This window comes from Eurytemora carolleeae, unplaced genomic scaffold (genome assembly GCF_000591075.1).
Source record: "Eurytemora carolleeae unplaced genomic scaffold, Eaff_2.0 scaffold269, whole genome shotgun sequence".
In the NCBI taxonomy this organism is placed as follows: Eukaryota; Metazoa; Arthropoda; class Copepoda; order Calanoida; family Temoridae; genus Eurytemora; species Eurytemora carolleeae.
In genome coordinates, this window is record NW_019396245.1 from 117,783 (window position 1) to 137,232 (window position 19,450).

The 19,450-nt window shown below is 32.1% G+C and overlaps 2 protein-coding genes across 2 annotated transcripts in view; both read left to right on the forward strand.

The window, feature by feature from the left end:
• Positions 1–2,933: 2,933 nt before the first annotated feature.
• On the forward strand, positions 2,934–16,748 carry LOC111699246 (uncharacterized; the record flags this gene model as incomplete). Its single annotated transcript, XM_023469858.1, has 9 exons — positions 2,934–2,991; positions 9,062–9,156; positions 9,823–10,252; positions 11,508–11,641; positions 12,015–12,142; positions 12,839–12,939; positions 13,629–13,845; positions 15,813–15,895; positions 16,402–16,748. Coding segments are annotated over exons 2-9 (1,530 nt in total), but the record flags the coding sequence as incomplete, so codon positions are not given.
• Positions 16,749–16,752: 4 nt separating this feature from the next.
• Positions 16,753–19,450, forward strand: part of LOC111699250 (uncharacterized serine-rich protein C215.13) — a gene marked incomplete in the record, with an annotated part of 5,278 nt that continues 2,580 nt past the window's right edge. The window contains 2 exon segments of the mRNA XM_023469863.1: positions 16,753–16,865; positions 17,367–17,931.

Below are 19,450 nucleotides of genomic sequence, written 5' to 3' on the forward strand. Positions count from 1 at the left end.
TGACCCGGCTCGGAAATTCAAATTTACTACGGCTGCCCCTGTTTAGCGGTTAACAATGGTTGTAAGCTGATCAGTCAGAAAAATAGAATAATTAAAAAAAATAAAAGACTCTAATAAGCCAAGAAGATATTGTTAATATCGAAGGGATAAAGACGACGTAAAACCCTTTACTGTCCAGTAACATTATCTGTAGTTGAAGGGACTATCTAGTATCTATATATGCTTTGGGCCCAAATTTTGTGTGGGACCTCACATGACCCCAGGGAAGGTTTATGGATGATCGAATTTGAAAAAAGTTGCCTCTAACAATATTTGATTAAAAAATATTTTGAAAATTCACGATTTTTTTTAAACCGTGAAATTTTGTTTGTTTTTGATTTACAATTTATACAATGATCAAATGATCAAATGATTGAAATAAATGATGGGCGCGAAGCGCTCTAAAAGTCCTAGTAGATGTAAATTCTAGTAACTCTCGTGTTATTTTTAGCGCACGCACGTAGATCCAGGCAGATATAAAAAGTTGCATCAAGTTTTAAAACTGGGTCTACTTTGTAGAGTCTCCACGCATTTGCCTTTGTATAAAAAGCCTTTCTTTTTAAATAAAGTTTTATAGAAGTAATTGGCAAAATTGGCAAAATTGCAACCTTTTGTATCACTGCTAATGTTACCCTTGATTGGTATGCCAGATCAATTAAAGAAATATTTAAAAGCTGTTTTAAAAAATTGGTTATTTTTAATTGTAGGTTCGTTTAGGGGACTTGAAGATTTCATGAAACAGATGAAAGAAGAAAATTGCAATAGTTAAACACTTTCCAAGCAAGAAAAATTTCCCAGTATTGACGACGTAAAGCTTTAAAAATCAACATTATGAATCGGGCTCTCTTTAAAAATCAACATTGTGAATCAGGCTCTCTTTAAAAATCAACATTGTGTGTCAGGCTCTCTTTAAAAATCAACATTGTGAATCGGGCTCTCTTTAAACATCAACATTGTGAATCGGGCTCTCTTTAAAAATCAACATTGTGAATCAGGCTCTCTTTAAAAATCAACATTGTGAATCGGGCTCTCTTTAAAAATCAACATTGTGAATCGGGCTCTCTTTAAAAATCAACATTGTGAATCGGGCTCTCTTTAAATGGAGGGTCACTTGAAATTATAAGAACATAAACATAATTGAAAATATTTCTTACTTTAGGATAATAGTAGGTTGCTGTCCTAGTTACTGAGAACTAACTGAACAGGTTTTATTGGGGAATTCAATGTTGTAAAGGGAATATTTTCTGGAACCAGACAAACAATGAAAAATCAACTAATCTATTCATTAAACCAACAAACTTTTAGATGCATTTGGGTCGAAATATTAAAACTATATAAAGAAATCTGTATGCTAAATGAATATATGTGAACAATTTAAGATTTTGTACATAAATTCTTGATGTAAGACACAATTTACTAATCGTACACAACTTCTTATGGGTATTCAATCGTAGTATACTGTTCTGAATATGATCTATATATTAGTATAGTGTACGAATTTAATGAATTTAAGTCTCGTCTCAAATCCCTCAAAAACCGGTTTCAATTGATCGCCGGCTTAAATATTGAAAATTGAATACAATTTTAAACGGAACCAACCATATTTGAGCCCCGGCTTAATTCTAAGCCGCGGCTCAAATTCTTTAAATTCGACCGTATAACCCTTGTTCTATTGCCATTTGCTCAAGGTCCATCTGCACAGAAATTTTATTCTTTTGCTATATTTACATTTTTTCAGTTCACGTTAAACTAAAGTAATGTGCACGGAAGATTGATATATTATGTGTTTTCAATAATAACTTCTCTTTTAGAAGGTCACACCGTCGTAATGTCGCACAAATTTTACCGTCTCCAGTTTGGAGTGCGTTTTTATAGAGATGAGCTTCGTTTTTGTGCATACTACCGAACTTTTTTATATGAACGACCTGGATTGTTTTAAAGATCTGGGTTTATAAACGTACGAACAAAACAATCTTTTTTTGATTTTTTTGATCATCTTTTTTTTAATAATTTGTTTTTACTCAACGAACGATTTTTCGATTAAACTTCGTTCAGTGAGAAATCGAAAGAGATGGAAAATGAACTGTAATTTTGAGAACTAACAAAATAATTTATAAATGATGAACGAACGAAACGAAAAAGCCGAACCCGCCCATCACTACGTTATCCTTCTATATAGATAGTGTTAGATTAGGCCACTTGATTTGTTGCATCGACCTAGCAGCGTGGCTAGAATAGGGTTTAACGCAATGAATGTAAGGCAAGGAAAGTCATTTCAGTGGTGTACGCATTTTTTGTACTGCAGTGTACTGTCTTTGGGTTCTAATATAAACACAAGAGTAGGGGTGTCACAGCCTGACATGGGATCCATCTTTCAAATAAAAAATCAATGATTTATTCTGGTCATAGGAATTTATAACATAAATTATCAAAATTAAAAAAAACTTTAAGAGAACTGGTTTCAATATGTACACAAAGTATACAAAACAGCAATTGACTTTCCTTGCCTTACATTCATTGGTTTAACGTGTTTCTTGTTTAGAGCAAATACTGCAAGAGGTTGTTGAGATAATTGTGTAATATAATGGCAATCGGGCAAATGGTTACACGTACGGGAACCATTGTCACATTTATGTTAACACATTTATGGATTGAATATAATCTTTCACACTATGTCACAAATAACAGTGAGCAAATTGATTTTCGGGAATAAATTTTCTCAAATTGTTTAAAAAGAAAAATTAAATTGTTAAAAAAGAATAATGAAAATAAAAATGAAAAGAAAATCTTTACTAGAGCCTTGTTAATTTTATCATATGTATATTAAATCATTTAGCATTAATAATTAACAATTATTAGACTTACGTATTTTTCATTTTAAGAGATATTCGAGGGCTCTATAACACCTGGGCAGATCATCTTTTCAGTTCAGAACAGTTTAGTACGCTGAAGGTAAAGCATTATATTAAACAATTAATTTATACACAATTATAAAACACCAAACTTAACAGACAATTTTACACTTTTCATATTTTTCTAAATAAATGAAGTTTTCTGCATTGAGGCAAAGCACAAGGGAAGGAAATGAAATTTTGTTTCAAACTCTAATTTTCTAATCCTCATATCTTTGCAACCCGATATCGGAAACCTTTAATATTTCAAACTTTGAATTCTGTTGATAGAAAAGTACAATTTTGAAATATGCGAAGTTTAACATATCAGGTTTATCAAAATAGTTTAATCGCATATAAATGAAATAGCGATTACAAACTTTGAGTTTTTTACAAAAACATATATATATATATATACTTTTTTAAAACTTTTATTTTACTTTTTTGCTTTATTGAAAACAAGGAACCGGGCATAAATGTTATTCATATGTATCGTTTGGACTGGGATAGTAATAATTTTAATACTATGAATTGTATGTACTATAGGACTCAATATTAGATGTTAAAAATTACATGGATCGTGTTTATAAACAATGATTTGTATGAATTTGGTTTATTGTATTGATTAAATTCTCCGTGTATAGGCATTTAATAAACACGCTGTATGACTTTATTGGATGTTGTTTAAATAATATAGTTTGTATATGGACCTTGTTTAGATAATTTGTATCATATAGATAGTTTACTTCTTGGTACTATGGGTGGCATAATTTGTTTTTAAATATCATGGATTGTACGGATTGTAAAATATAATGTATACATTTTTTCAACATACTATGGATCGTTTGGATTCTACTTAATGTATTGTTTTGTATGGATCAAGTTTATTCACTTTTTTTTATGTATTGTATTTTTGTATATATCGTTGTTGACGGCTTGAAATCGAGATTCTCAAGATGAAATGATAATAGGCCCGCTGGAATCAGTCGTTGAAGGATATATATTCCCCAACAACATTTCCCGATTATAACAGCAGAGACACAACAAATGATCAAAAATCGATAACAAAAAATTCTCTTTATTTCCTGAAAAAAATTACATATATTGATAACGTGTACAAATGTTATAATGAATGTTTATAATGAAAAAATCCTTACGATCTAATAGCGGATGATAAAGGGGTTAACAATTGTTAAACAGTACTAAAAGACGTTTTTAAACTTCTGAAATAAGATGACAATTGATTATTAACGAAAGTCATTAATTCTTTATATGAAAATATTCTTTGTTTAACTTTTGAAATGGATTCACAATACGGGAGGTTGTTTATGACTCCATCAGGGAGAACAAAAAAAGTGGGGTTAAAATTTTTTGGTTTGGTGTCTCCGAGAGGGGACCTAAGTTAAAGACCTATTGTTAATGGTTGAAAATCGTGCATAGGAAAAAGATGTAATGATCTAAGAAGGGAAGTTTGGCTGCTCTCAGGGTTTTGGAGTGCTCCCAGAGTTTCGAGTGCTCCCAGGATTTTGGAGTTGCTCCGAGGATTTTGGAGTTGCTCTCAGGGTTTTGGAGTGCTCCCAGGATTTTGGAGTTGCTCCCAGGGTTTTGGAGTTGCTCCAGGATTTTGGAGTTGCTCCCAGGATTTTGGAGTTGCTCCCAGGGTTTTGGTGTTGCTCCCAGGGTTTTGGAGTTGCTCCCGGGGTTTTGGAGTGAAAAAAGAGCTCTGCTAACCCTTGTTTACTGTTATACATAGTTTTCCTCAGATATCTCAATAATTTGAAGATTTTTGAAATATTGCGCTACAAAAAAAGGCTGTGAATTTGACATAGAACAATTCTACATTTGTTTTTTTAATGGCAACAATCAATTAAAGATTTTTTAAGACGAAAAATTTTTTTTTCAAAAAAGGAGGTTTATTTTACATTTACTAATAATTTTTAATGTGAAAGCTAAAACAGGCTACTTGAACTAAAATTTGCGATTTTTTTCCCTGCAAACATCTGAACAAAGACATTAAAAATAGTGTAGCAGAGCGCTTTTTTCATTTTTCGGTTTTAAAGTACCCTTTTTAAAGGACTAATCATAAAAAGTCAGATAAATTTCCACATTTTACTCCTAAACCCTGGGACCAACACCAAATTTCTGGGAGTACTCTAAACCCTGGGAGAAGTTCCAAAACCCTGAGAGCAGCCACTCCTCCCTAATTTAAGTATCCTACGGTAGTAGGAGATTTTATCTATATAATGAAGACCACTTTCGATTTTATTTTTGATTTATATCAAGCTTTTAAACAGCATGGATACACAACAAAATGGAAACAAGAGAAGCTGTCAAGTAAAAAAGCTTCTCAATAATTGCTTGTAAATATGTAGTTCGAAAAAATCTAGTTATCAATTAAAACTTAAATAAAAAGTCGTCTTCATTATATTGCTATAATGACCGACAACTTTATGTAATATTTGTAAAATATGTATGGATCATATGTTTTGTAAATATAATATGTATTAATTACATTATGTGTATGGATCGTTTTTATTGTATGATCATTTGTATTGGTTTCACATTAGTGATCAATATGCGTATTTTATTTTATAAAGTCATATGGCTTTGTGGATCGTATGTATTGTATGGATTGTATGGATTATATGGATTGTATTGATTGTATGTATTGTATGGATCGTAAGTATTGTATGGATTGTAAGTATTGTATGGATTGTATGGATTGTATAGTTTGTATGTATTGTATGAATTGCATGTTTTGTATGGATTGTATGTATTGTATGGATTGTATGTATTGTATGGATTGCATGTTTTGTATGGATTGTATGTATTGTATGGATTGTATGCATTGTCTGGATTGAATATATTTTATGGATCGTATGGATTGTATGGATCGTATGTATTGTATGGATTGTATGTATTGTATGTATTGTATGGATTGCATGTTTTGAATGGATTGTATGTATTGTATGGATTGTATATATTGTATGGATTGTATGTATTGTATGGATTGTATGTATTGTATGGATTGCATATATTGTATGGATTGTATGTATTGTATGAATTGTATGGATTGTATGTATTGTATGGATTGTATGGATTGTATGGATTGTATGTATTGGATGGATTGTATGTATTGTATGGATTGCATATATTGTATGGATTGTATGTATTGTATGAATTGTATGGATTGTATGTATTGTATGGATTGTATGTATTGTATGCATTGTATGGATTGTATGGATTGAATATACTGTATGGATTGACTATACTGTATGTATTGTATGGCTTGTATGGATTGTATGTATTGTATGTATTTTATGGATGGTATGTATTGTATGGATTGCATATATTGTATGGATTGTATGGATTGCATATATTGTATGTATCGTATGGATTGTATGTATTGTATGGATTACGTATATTGGATGTATTGTATGTATTGTATGGATTGCATATATTGTATGTATTGTATGGATTGTATGTATTGTATGGATTGCATATATTGTATGGATTGCATGTATTGTATGGCCAGGGGCGTAAATAAGGATTCTGTAGGGGGGTACGAAGCGCGGCGAATTTTTTTAACCCCCCCCCCCGGCCCTAGAATTTTTTTCACCCCCCTAGAAAAATATCATGATGTTATCAAATTATTGGTTTTAGATGGGTTTGATTTGCATTTTCCATTCATTTCTGGCATTTACAAACTCCATTAAATAAAGACAAAAGATAAATGTCTTACTTTTTAAAATTTAATTCTTAATTATCTTGATCTTTTAATATTTTATTCCCCCCCCCCCCGGAAGATGCTTTATACTTAATTTGACATATAGTGCAAGTACGCTACTGCATTAAAAAATTGGATTCTTGGGTAAAATCTATGTATGTTACGTTGCTAAAGTTGATTGAGTAAAATTATATGCGCGAAGCGGCAACATTTTTTACATTTTTCCTTTTAATGGTAATCATGGACATGAAAAATGGAGATCAAGTTAATAAACGGGGATGTTTGTGTCCCCAAGATTATATGAATAGTATGGATTGTATGTATTGTATGGATTGTATGGATTGTATGGATTGTATGGATTGTATGTATTTTATGGATTTTATGAATAGTATGGATTGTATGGATTGTATATATTGTACGGAATGTATGTATTGTATGTATTGTATGTATTGTATGGATTGTTTGTATTGTATAGATTGTATGTATTGTATTGATTGTATTTATTTGATGGATTGTATGTATTGTATGGATTTTATGGATTTTATGGATTGTATGGATTGTATGGATTGTATGGATTGTATGGATTGTATGGATTGTATGGATTGCATGAATTATATACGGTGTATGAATCATATGTATTTTTTGGATTGTATGTATTGAATGGATTGTATGGATTGTATGGATTTTATAGATTGTATGTATTGTATGGATTGTATGTATTGTATGGATTGTAGGTATTGTATGGATTTTGTATTGTATGGATTGTATGGATTGTATGGATTGTATATGTTGTATGGATCATATGTGTTTTTTAGATTGTAGGTATGGTATGGATTGCATGTTTTGTATGGATTGTGTGGATTGTATAGATTTTATGGATTCTATGGATTGTATGGATTGTATGTATTGTATGGATTGTATGTATTGTATGGATTGTATGTATTGTATGGATTGCAGGTATTGTATATGTTGTATGGATCATATGTGTTTTTTAGATTGAAGGTATGGTATGTATTGCATGTTTTGTATGGATTGTATGGATTGCATTTATTGTTTGCTTTCGGTCATCTTCCGATATTACAGTTTTATTGTATTTATTGTTTGACTTTTATGCTGGATTGTACGTTTATTGTATGGATTGTACGTTTGTTATGCATTGTTTGTTTTGTATGTATTGTATGTTTTGTATGGATTGTTTGTTTTGTATGGACTGTATGTTTTGTATGTATTTTATGTTTTGTATGGAATGTAATTTTTGTATGGATTGTATGTTTGTATGTATTGTATGTTTTGTATGTTGTATGTTTTTTATGGATTGTATGTTTCGTATGTATTGTATGTTTTGTATGGATTGTATGTTTTGTATGGATTGTATGTTTTGTATGGATTATGTAGATTATAGCATGGACCACATTTAGATAAGGAATCACATATTTTGCATGGATCATGCTTAGCACAAATCATCGATCATGCAGATTGTTTGGATCATGTTTAGATATCATGGATCATGTTTAGATATCATGGATCATGTTTAGATACCATGTATTATGTTTAGATTTCATAGATCATGTTTAGATATTATGGATCATGTTTAGATTTCATGGATCATGTTTAGATACCATGGATCATGTTTAGATATCATGTTTATATACCATGGATCATGTTTAGCTATCACGGATCATGTTTAGATACCATGGATCATGTTTAGATATCATGGATCATGTTTAGATTTCATGGATCATGTTTAGATATCATGGATCATGTTTAGATTTTTTAGATTTCATAGATCATGTTTAGATATCATGGATCATGTTTAGATTTCATGGATCATGTTTAGATTTCATGGATCATGTTTAGATACCATGGATCATGTTTAGATTTCATAGATTATATGTTTAGATACCATGGATCATGTTTAGATATCATGGATCATGTTTAGATATCATAGATCATGTTTAGATATTATGGATCATGTTTAGATTTTATGGATCATGTTGTTTAGATACCATGGATCATGTTTAGATACCATAGATCATGTTTAGATACCATAGATCATGTTTAGATATCATAGATCATGTTTAGATACTATGGATCATGTTTAGATATCATGGATCATGTTTAGATATCATGGATCATGTTTAGATACCATGGATCATGTTTAGATATCATGGATCATGTTTAGATATTATGGATCATGTTTAGATTTCATGGATCATGTTTAGATATCATGGATCATGTTTAGATACCATGGATCATGTTTAGATTTCATAGATTATATGTTTAGATACCATGGATCATGTTTAGATATCATGGATCATGTTTAGATATCATGGATCATGTTTAGCTACCTTGGATCATGTTTAGATACCATGGATTATGTTTAGATATCATGGATCATGTTTAGATACCATGGATCATATAGAACGTGCACTGCTGGTGCTAAACTTATTGTTGTTGTTTCTCAGCACAGTAGCCAATGGTGGATTCCTAAAAAACAAGGAAATTTTGAACGTTTTTATATTTTTACTTGTTATCATTATGAAGGAATTGTTTCTTTGCCACTAAATAATATTTTCTAATCCCCATAGACTATTTGATCTAATATTCACAGTATGAAATATCAAACTTCTACGACATTAAGAGGCAGAGGTAGGTATATTGGATTAGAAAATCAAGGTTTGTGGCAAAGACTCATTTTATTTTTTATTAAAAAAAAAATTTCCAGTAAAAATTGAAAAATCGTCAAGTGCAACTGAAGATATTCAAACCACGGAACAGCTTAAACACATTTTAGCTTATCAAGTATATAAGATTTTAGTATTTTCCATATTTTTTTCTTTGGCTTCACTTTTAGCTTAAACTTTGTGTTGTGGATTTTGAGGGACTGATTTTTTTAGATTCATATCGGATATACTTTGATAAGTTTTGTTTCATTCGAATGTGAAGCCCAAATTTAAAAGTGTAACCCGACGAAGAAATTGAGCATTCGAACCAATTGATTGTTGTTAGTCTTAAATCATATTTCTGCAATAAATTTTCGGATTTTGACAATTTTCAGTGTTTCCAAGATCGCAGAAAAAAATACAAAAAAAAACGAGAAAAAAACATTAGGAATAAACACAAAAATAAACTCTACTAAAATCAAACTTTCAATTTTCCCAACAGCCAGTTGAGGAGGAGGAGTACATTCGTCTTGATTTGAATCATAACACTAGGATTGTCCGAGATGAAACAAAACCTTCTAAAACATTTGAAAGAATGAACGAAGTAAACCAAGACCTTTCTCCTAGCGGGATTATAAAAAGCTCTCGAGGGAAAAGGGAGTCAAACAAGAACAAACTGCTGTTTAGAACGGAGAAGTTAGTTGCCGCTGGACAGGGGAAAAGTGTGTTAAAAACCAAGGATGGAATGAAACAGGCTGTTGCAGGATGTATCAACCAATCTTGTTCCAAGGATGGAATGAAACAGGCTGTTGCAGGATGTATCAACCAATCTTGTTTGGACAATTTGAAAAAATTGCAATTCTGGATTAAAGGAGATTTTGCCAATGCGGAAAAGAGGTTCAAACGTTATGAGAATTTTGTAAAGATAACTGGTAAGCTTTCTTATTATTTTTATAACATCAGGTTGCAAAAATTTGAGTTTGTGGCAAAGGACTCTATTCCTTTGAAGAATTTGCCTAAAACCTAAAATCATCTATTTATGAAATATAACAAAAGCAAAATTGGGTGTTTCAGGAGCAAATACTTAAAAACCTAAAAAAAATCACCTAAATTCTTTTTATTCTGACCGATTCCTTGTCAAAAGCTCGACTGCCTAATTGCTGGATACTGGTCTATTTTTTATCCATATTTTAAACCTTAATGTTTTGAAGATTTTCCGATGGCTTTACAACTATCTACGAAAAAATAACATTAGTTTGACATTAAAGGCATTCACTGAAAAATATTCAAACCTTAAAGGGAGTGACCCGGCAATGTATGGTAGTTGAACTGAGAATATAGTATTGTGGAGAAATTTTTAGGTTTCATTTGAGACATATAAAACGTATTAATGATATATAATTACTGAGTTTGAGCGCAAAGTCGAGTTGCAAAATCAAAAATTCTACAGTAAACTAATTAGTTGTTTAGGAACAGGTTCAAAGGTTGAAGAAATAGAAATTAACTCTTATCAACGAAAATAAGTAATCTTATTCCCTTATTAGTTTTTGTAATCTCTCATTGTTCATAAACATTTTCTGTAGACTTTCTGGAATTTTTATTGAAAAGACGACATTTGAAGAATTTGTAGAAATCTGCGAACAAATTCGTAAAGAATAAGAAATTCAATATAATGATGGAAAAGAAATATTGATTCTTACATTGGTTTAGTCACAAATTTCTGTTGAGAAATATGTTTCTAAACATCCTATTAGTTTATAGTGTAATTTTTTATACATTTTTTGTCGTCATTATTTAATAATTTTAAAAAATTCGATTCTCAAAATTTTACCCAAATGGATGATTTTGAACTTCGACTTTGCGCTCAAACTCAGTAATTATACATCATTTAAATTTTTTATATGTCTCAAATGAATCCTAAAATTTCTTTCCAAGATACTACATTCTCAGTTCAACTACCATTCATTGCCGGTTTCTCCATTTAAAGAACTGTAATTTTTTACAATAACTTCTTCCATTGCTGCATTTTGCGACCTGTACTAAAAGCAAACTTGTAAAGATTTCGTTTAGAACCCCAGCTTTTCCACGAAATTAAGTTTTCCTTATAAAAAGTCAACCTACCAGGACCAAGGCAGAATGTCTGATAAATAAAGTCAAATAATAGGAAAATAAATTTATTAATTTTAGAGAAGAAGTTTAACACCTCTAACTTCCTAAATGCTTCAATGAAAGCTCTCTTACATGCTATTGGTGAAAAGGAAGCTGTTACGAATGGAACACCCATTTGTGGTGGACAATATGACACAGAAGATGGACAAAAGGTAATTTTTCATTTATCAGATTTTGAGAAGCAATTTCAGGAAATGGTCCACTATACACTCATGACATAATTCAGGGATTGGTCCACTATCTGAACATGATATATTTCATGGATTGGTCCACTATCTGAACATGATATTATAGTATATGAATAAAAATCAATAAAGCAATGCACTGAGTTTCTCAAATATTCAACGAAGGGGTTGGTCCACTATCTGAACATGATATATTTCAGGGATTGGTCCACTATCTGAACATGATATATTTTAGGGGTTGGTCCACTATCTGAGCATGATATATTTCAGGGATTTGTTCACTATTTGAACATGATATATTTCAGGGATTGGTCCACTATCTGAACATGATATATTTCAGGGATTGGTCCACTATCTGAACATGAGTTATTGCGAGAGTAATATTACTGAACAGTGCGTAAATCCTGCAGGTTCAGAAGCCAATAGGACAGCTGTTCAAGAATGTGTTAACCTACGAGAAGATATGAAGTAAGCATGTCAAGTTTAAACAGTTTTTATTCAATTGGGTTTAAATGGGTCACCCATTAGTACATTTTATAACTATTGTTTTATTTATAAATAACGATTTTTTCATGTTTAAAACCAAAATAATTCAAAAACGACAGCCCACATATACATCTTCATTGTTGCAAATGTATAGCACTGGGCCTTAAAATGAAAATAATTAAGGTTAATTTAAATGCACGATACGATCTGGGGAACCAAAACTAATTAATTATATATAATACATAATATTAGTTTATAAGATTAACTGAAAATTCCGGATATAACCATAAATTCACAGTTCTTTAACCAGAGGCGGCTTTTTTTTGGGGGGGGGACGACATCCCCCTTGAAAATTGAGGGAACGTCCCTCTCCCTGGAAAACTAGGAGGACGGACCCCTCCCTCCATGGAAAAATTAGGAGCGCAAGAAGGCACCTTCTAGTCCTTAAATTTTAATTTTAAAATAGATTTTAAAAACATTGTTCTGTTGCGCCACCTTTTCACTCTTTATTGCTACTGTTCTTTTTGCACTGAAATTAGGACAAGTTTTTTTTTCTCGAAAGCTGAAGAAATTCCGTCTTTCTTCAGCTTAGAACTTAACAAACTAATTTGTTTGATATTTTTCAACTTAAACTGAATAGATTTTGTGTAAAGTATTTTATATGATTACAATTTACAGGACCAAATATGATGATTGTTTAAATCAACCTCAAAGCATATGTTCGTGTGTGAGCCAAATTGCCGACTATCCGGCAAAGTATAAAAACTGCAGTGATCTAAGTAAGTTTTTTCCCACTGATTTTATATACAATACACAGATATCGTATACAGTAAATATATACAGTTACTGTGTAGTTTATATGCTACAATGCTCAGTTTTGTTTTTGTTTTCAAAATGGAGAGTTCAAATAAATGAACTTTTAGTTTTGAACTTTTAAAATTTAAAGGGAGTGTAAGCGTAATTTCAAGAGTGACCCTCCGTGCAAAGATAGCAATGTCCGATTTACAACAGTTCTCTTGAAATCTTAATCTGATAAAAAATGTTGTTTTTCCGACTCTAAAAGTGTTTATTTTAACTTTGGAAATACACTATGTCTACAAAAAAGAACACTAAAATTAATTAAACCTTTGCCACAAATACTGATTTCTAATCCTTATTTCTTTGTACCTAATGTTGTAGACATTTGATATGTCGAACTATGAATTTAGGTTTGAAATATAAAAGGTTTACACAATCGGGTTGCTAAGATAAAAGGATTAGAAAACTAGTTTGTGGCAAGAATTTAATTCCTTTATTCTTTTTTATAATTTAAAGTTGTAGTATAAGTTACATTTAAGAGCTAGCATTTTTAAAAAAGGGTTGCGCAGTCCCCTGTAAGTCTAAATTATCTGTATTAATATTTCTTTAAAAACTGCTTATTTACAGTTCTATACTGATTGAGTTGAAATATTGATAAATTCGAATTCAGGTGTTCAATTGGAAGCAGAAGCAAAGGACGCCAGAACTGTGTGCAAAGAAAAGTTTGCTGAATGTAAGAAGCTTGAAGATGGATCAATTGGTTATATTGCTAAATGTTACACATCAGCTGAAAATCTGAATCTAACCTTGACATCCTTGAAGGTGGCTGAGGATAAGTTAGAAAAAGTTACAACTAAAATAGACATGATCCTAAACGGAACTGCTAGGTAACTTATTTAAATATAATATTTTTAAATCTTAAGACTGTTTCTAATACTTTTTAAAGCTTTTTTCTTGACCCCGAAAATAAAACCCAAGAAGCGAATACAAATTGCTTAAAGGCGGAGGAAAACAAAAGCTTTCGATTTTTTCCAAAGTATGCAGCAAATTTCTTTATTATTATTGTTAACAAATATGAAATTTTCATATTTGAAACATTTTAATTCTAAGCAACTAGTGATAGCTACATGTATTTATTTCTGATTGTCATTTGTCCCATATTTTTTATTTCTTGCTAATCTACATTTACTTTAATGCGTTGTGACGCATGAGCTGCATCACTCCTCCGAGCACTCAGTATTTCTGCGTACACTTGACATTGACAAACCAATTTTTGCAGTCTATACTATAGTTATAAGTATGTAGAAATTAGTTAAGAGATCTTGATCTAAATATTCTGCACTATTTATGTATAAGTGCACGTCTAAAGCAATTTTCAAAGACATATAAGGTACCTTTCCTTGTAAGAGCCTCTGCTATACACTGATGAGCATATATGCAATAGGTTTTTTAAACCCGTTTATTATTCTTAAATAAAATATTTTTTACAAATTTTTCGACCTGGTGGCATGAGAGGTTTCTCAAAGATATGAAGTATTTATAGATTTATAAATTTATTAATAAAGTTCCAAGAAAATGGAACTCTATCCCACAAGAAGTTTAGCAGTCATCTTCATTAAATGATAAATTAAAATTTTTAAAAACGATCGTTTCGTTTTCGATTTTTCGTCGTCTTTATCATAACAAAACGATCGTTTTTCTGAAAAATCAAAACGTTAACATCCCTAGTAGTAACTGATCCAATCAGGGTTCATTCACATGCTTAATGAAAATTCAGAACCAATAGTATTGCAAAGGGTACCATTTATCTATCTATCTTTTGCATTAGATATGTTTTAATATGCTTTGATATTTGTTGTGTACATGTCAGAAAATTACTTTAAACTCTAGTTATTCGAATCAGTGTATAAACTATTTTGCATATGATAAATTTGCACCCTGATCTCTAATCGTTCTCCTTAAATCTATTTAATTGAAATATTTTGTTGTTATTATTAAAATTAGGTGGAAAAAATAATCAAAACAGCCAAGAGCTATTTTCCACCTAATTGCTTTATACTTGTACTGTTAATATAATCATCAATTTGTAATTGTAAACTCGTTCTGTATACAGATACATTTATTTTAGCAATAAATTTTATCTTATCTTATCTTATCTTATCATCCAATTAAAGATGAATCCATAACCCATTGCTAAACAGTAAATGGTGATGTGTACTTCCACTGAAACAAGATTAAGCTGCACACATAAATTTTACGAGAAGGAGATCCCTCTGGCCAGCGAGATGGCTGGACCAATTGGGCTGAAATTTTTCATAGACCCTAATGGGTAGCCTCGGAGTGTGATAGGCTTAAAAAAAAAAATTCTTTTTGTCTTCAAAATTTTTTTTTTCCCACGAGCAACGCCGGGCCCTTCAGCTAATTTATTTATATATCTTTATAATATTATTGAAAAATTGATTATGAAAATTAATTATTTTTTTAAAAATCTAAAAATTGTACACCCCCTGTTTCAAGGAACAGGGGATGGAAACGTTCTTGAATAAGAATGGAACAGGGATGAATCGTTCTTTGACCAAGATCGGAATGGAATGGGATAGACCATTCTTTGACTAAGAACATCAAGAACGGAATGAAATGGAACAAGAACAGAACTATTGGAAAAAAAGAACGAGAAATGAACAATCTACCTGAAGGCCCTCATTTTAGAACAGAACGGAAAGATTTAAAAAAGTCCAAAAGTGGCCAGCCCTAGCCCCTGGTGTATTTTTTTTAATCAAATCATTCTATTCTAAACCTGGCGACCAATTCTGCATTCTTTGTATATCCTAGATCTCAAGTAATCTTTTTCTAGAACGAAGAGAAACCTGATTAAAGCGACAGAATTAGAAGTAGTTAACACCCTTTCAGTTATCACGGTTAGAACAACAAGCACAGGTTATTATTCATTACTTAAATGTCCAGAATTAAAGTTAATTTAAAATTTTTTGGAAAAATTGTTGGTTTAATAAGTCTTGGAACATGCTAAATAGGAAACATTAAAATGAACCAAACAAAGAACTGTTAAGAGATCATCCACTATTGACCAAACCTTTTGTTGCAATATTTTCTATTGTATATGGTATAAAGTGCAATTTTAAAACTTTTATTATACAATAGTGTTGGTCACCATTACATTGCATTGTAAATGATATTGAAATATGTGCACGTACAGCAATAGTCAAAGATAATTAAAAATTGAAACCACAAACAAAACTTAAAATGAACCAGAAATTAGATGTTTCTTTCTGGAATGTTTACAATGCAAATGAGGACATTATGAAAACCTATCTAATAAGCATTGTCTATAAATGGCGGCAATCAGTCAACATATTTCTGTAAATTTTTAAAATGTTCAAAATGGTGAAATCAAATATGAATGATTAACAGTTGTATATTTTTAGCCAACATCGATTTGATTGGAAGAGATGAAACTTTATTCTCCGTGGCGAAAACATTTCTCTCATATACTCAAGTTATAGTTTCCAGCTCTGTCAGAGTACAAATTCTACAGAATAGGGTACAACTGCAAGTTATCATTGTAAGGATTAAAGCCAGAATCCAAAATATCAAAAGCATGTTAAAACAGCAATACAATCTTGAACCAGACAATGCTTTTGTTACTTTAATTATACCACCCCGAGTCCCAGACTCTTCTACTACTACTACTACTACTACTACTACTACTACTACTACTACTACTACTACTACTACTACTACTACTACTACTACTACTACTACTACTACTACTAAATCTCTACCTCTACCTCTACCTCACCCTCAACCTCAATCTCTACCTCTACCTCACCCTCCACCTCAATCTCTACCTCAATCTCTACATCTTCCTCTACGCTATCATATACATCAGGTACTATTCTTTGCACCTTGTCTGCAATATTATGTGTCACTTTTCAAGAAGGTACTTCATGTTCAAACCTATTATTTTTGAATTACTCTATTATACTTATATTAATTCTATCAAGCCACTTCAATAAAAAATCTCTTTTTTTCCAGATTTTTTAACGAAATTGTAATCCACAAATCGCAATAAGTTTAGCTTACTTGTGATCCAGAAACCATCATCAATTTAAACGTAAAAGGACTGGCTATGTTAGAATAAATGACCCTTTATTAAGGAGGTATTTGCCCAGTTCACTTTGGCATCCTTTAAACCTTTATCTAATCATAATTGCCATATTGTCATGATTCTAACAGAAATCATGGAATTATTCTTAAAAACTATTTTAACTAAATAATTGGGATTCTTAACAATATGTCAATGCATCTCATTATAATGCTTATTAGATAAAAATCTCAGAAGGATAATCAAGGTTTTAAGTTCTGCATTAATAAAATTTTATCTTTTAAGTGACATTTTTCTCCACCACAACATTCACCTCCATCTCTACTCCTACGTCTACCTCTTTTTCTAACTTAATATCTACAACAACCTCCACCTTCCCAACCTCCCCTACCATCACATCCTCCATCCAGTCCACCTCTATCATAACATCCACCATCCCATCCTCCTCTTCCATCACATCCACCATCCTATCCTCCTCTACAATCACATCCACTATCCTATCCTCCTCTACAATCACATCCACCCTCCCTTCCTCCTCTACCATCACATCCACCATCCCATCCTCCTCTACCATCACATCCACTATCCTATCCTCCTCTACAATCACATCCACCCTCCCTTCCTCCTCTACCATCACATCCACCATCCCATCCTCCTCTACCATCACATCCACCATCCCAACCTCCTCTATAATCACATCCACTATCCTATCCTCCTCTACAATCACATCCACCCTTCCTTTCTCCTCTACCATCACATCCACCATCCCATTCTCCTCTACCATCACATCCACCATCCCATCCTCCTCTATAATCACATCCACCCTCCCATCCTCCTCTACCATCACATCTACCATCCCATCCTCCTCTACCATCACATCAACCATCCCAACCTCCTCTTCCATCACATCTACCATCCTATCCTCCTCTACAATCACATCCACCATCCCATCCTCCTCTACCATCACATCCACCATCCCATCCTCCTCTACCATCACATCCACCATCCCATCCTCCTCTACCATCACATCCACCATCCCATCTTCCTCTACCATCACATCCACTATCCCATCCTCCTCTTCCACGTCTACGTCTTCATCTACCCCCACATCAACTTCCACACTAACTTCTACATATAACCTAACATCAACTTCCATGTTTACTCCTACATCTGTCTTTTCATTTGAGATCACTTCAACTTTCACTTCTACAACAGAAAAAAGTATATTTTTTATTTTTTTGGATTATACACTTTTATTCCCATTTGTTAAAATCAATTATATCTGTGTATTGTGTGTGACCCAAAATACTTCCAACACATGCGAAACTAGTCCTTCCTTAAGTTAATAAGAGTTAGATACTTTTACTGAAAAAAAGAATCTAGTTGAGTTGGCTTGTTCCAAGGACAATTAAGGTGAATGGATTGATTTCCTTATTTCTATGTAAGTATGACATCGTCAACTAACAGTCAAGTCTAATGGTTCTACAGTAATTACTTTAACTTAACATACCTGGGCACATGAATAATTATACATAGTTTACTTCACTCTTATATTCATTGTGAAAAGAATATTCAGCAATTTTTCAAATTTTTTGTTATCATTTACTAGCACTCCGTTTGGTGAAATAGTGTACATACATTTTACAAACATGGCATTTAATTGGTACATTGATTTTATACATTAAAACTTCATTCAAATTTTTTACAACTAAATCAGTTACAAATTACAAAATCCATAGAGTCATTTTGAAATAAAATGAAAAGTATGAAGACAACCGTCATTCCAGTTATCTGGTTACCACTAGTTAATTTGGTACTGTAGAGTTTTTGTAGGGAAAATACATGTTTTCGTATATAAAAAGTTTTATAAAATAGTTGACTTATACCCTAACAGAGTCGCCCACCTTAAATATACTCCAATTATTAATGACAGCATGCACATTTAAAAGTTATGTTTTACTTATTAAGTGACAAATTCCACCACTACCACCTCCCCCTCCACATCTACCTCTACCTCGGCCTTTACTTCCACATTTACATCTGCCTCTATTTCCACTGCTTCTTCCACCTTCACAAACACTTACATATTCACCTCCACCTTTACTGGCACATCCACCATAACCTCGGTCATCCCATTCTCTACCGCTGCTGACACACCCACCATAACAACTATCATACCGTCTGTCTCCACAGGCACATCCAGCACAACATTCACCTCCATCTCTACTCCTACGTCTACCTATTCTTCTAACTTAATATCTACAACAACCTCCACCTTAACACCAACCTCTACTTCCACTTTCCTGTCCACCTCTACCATCACATCCATTATTCCATCCTCCTCTACCATCACATCCTCCATCCCATCC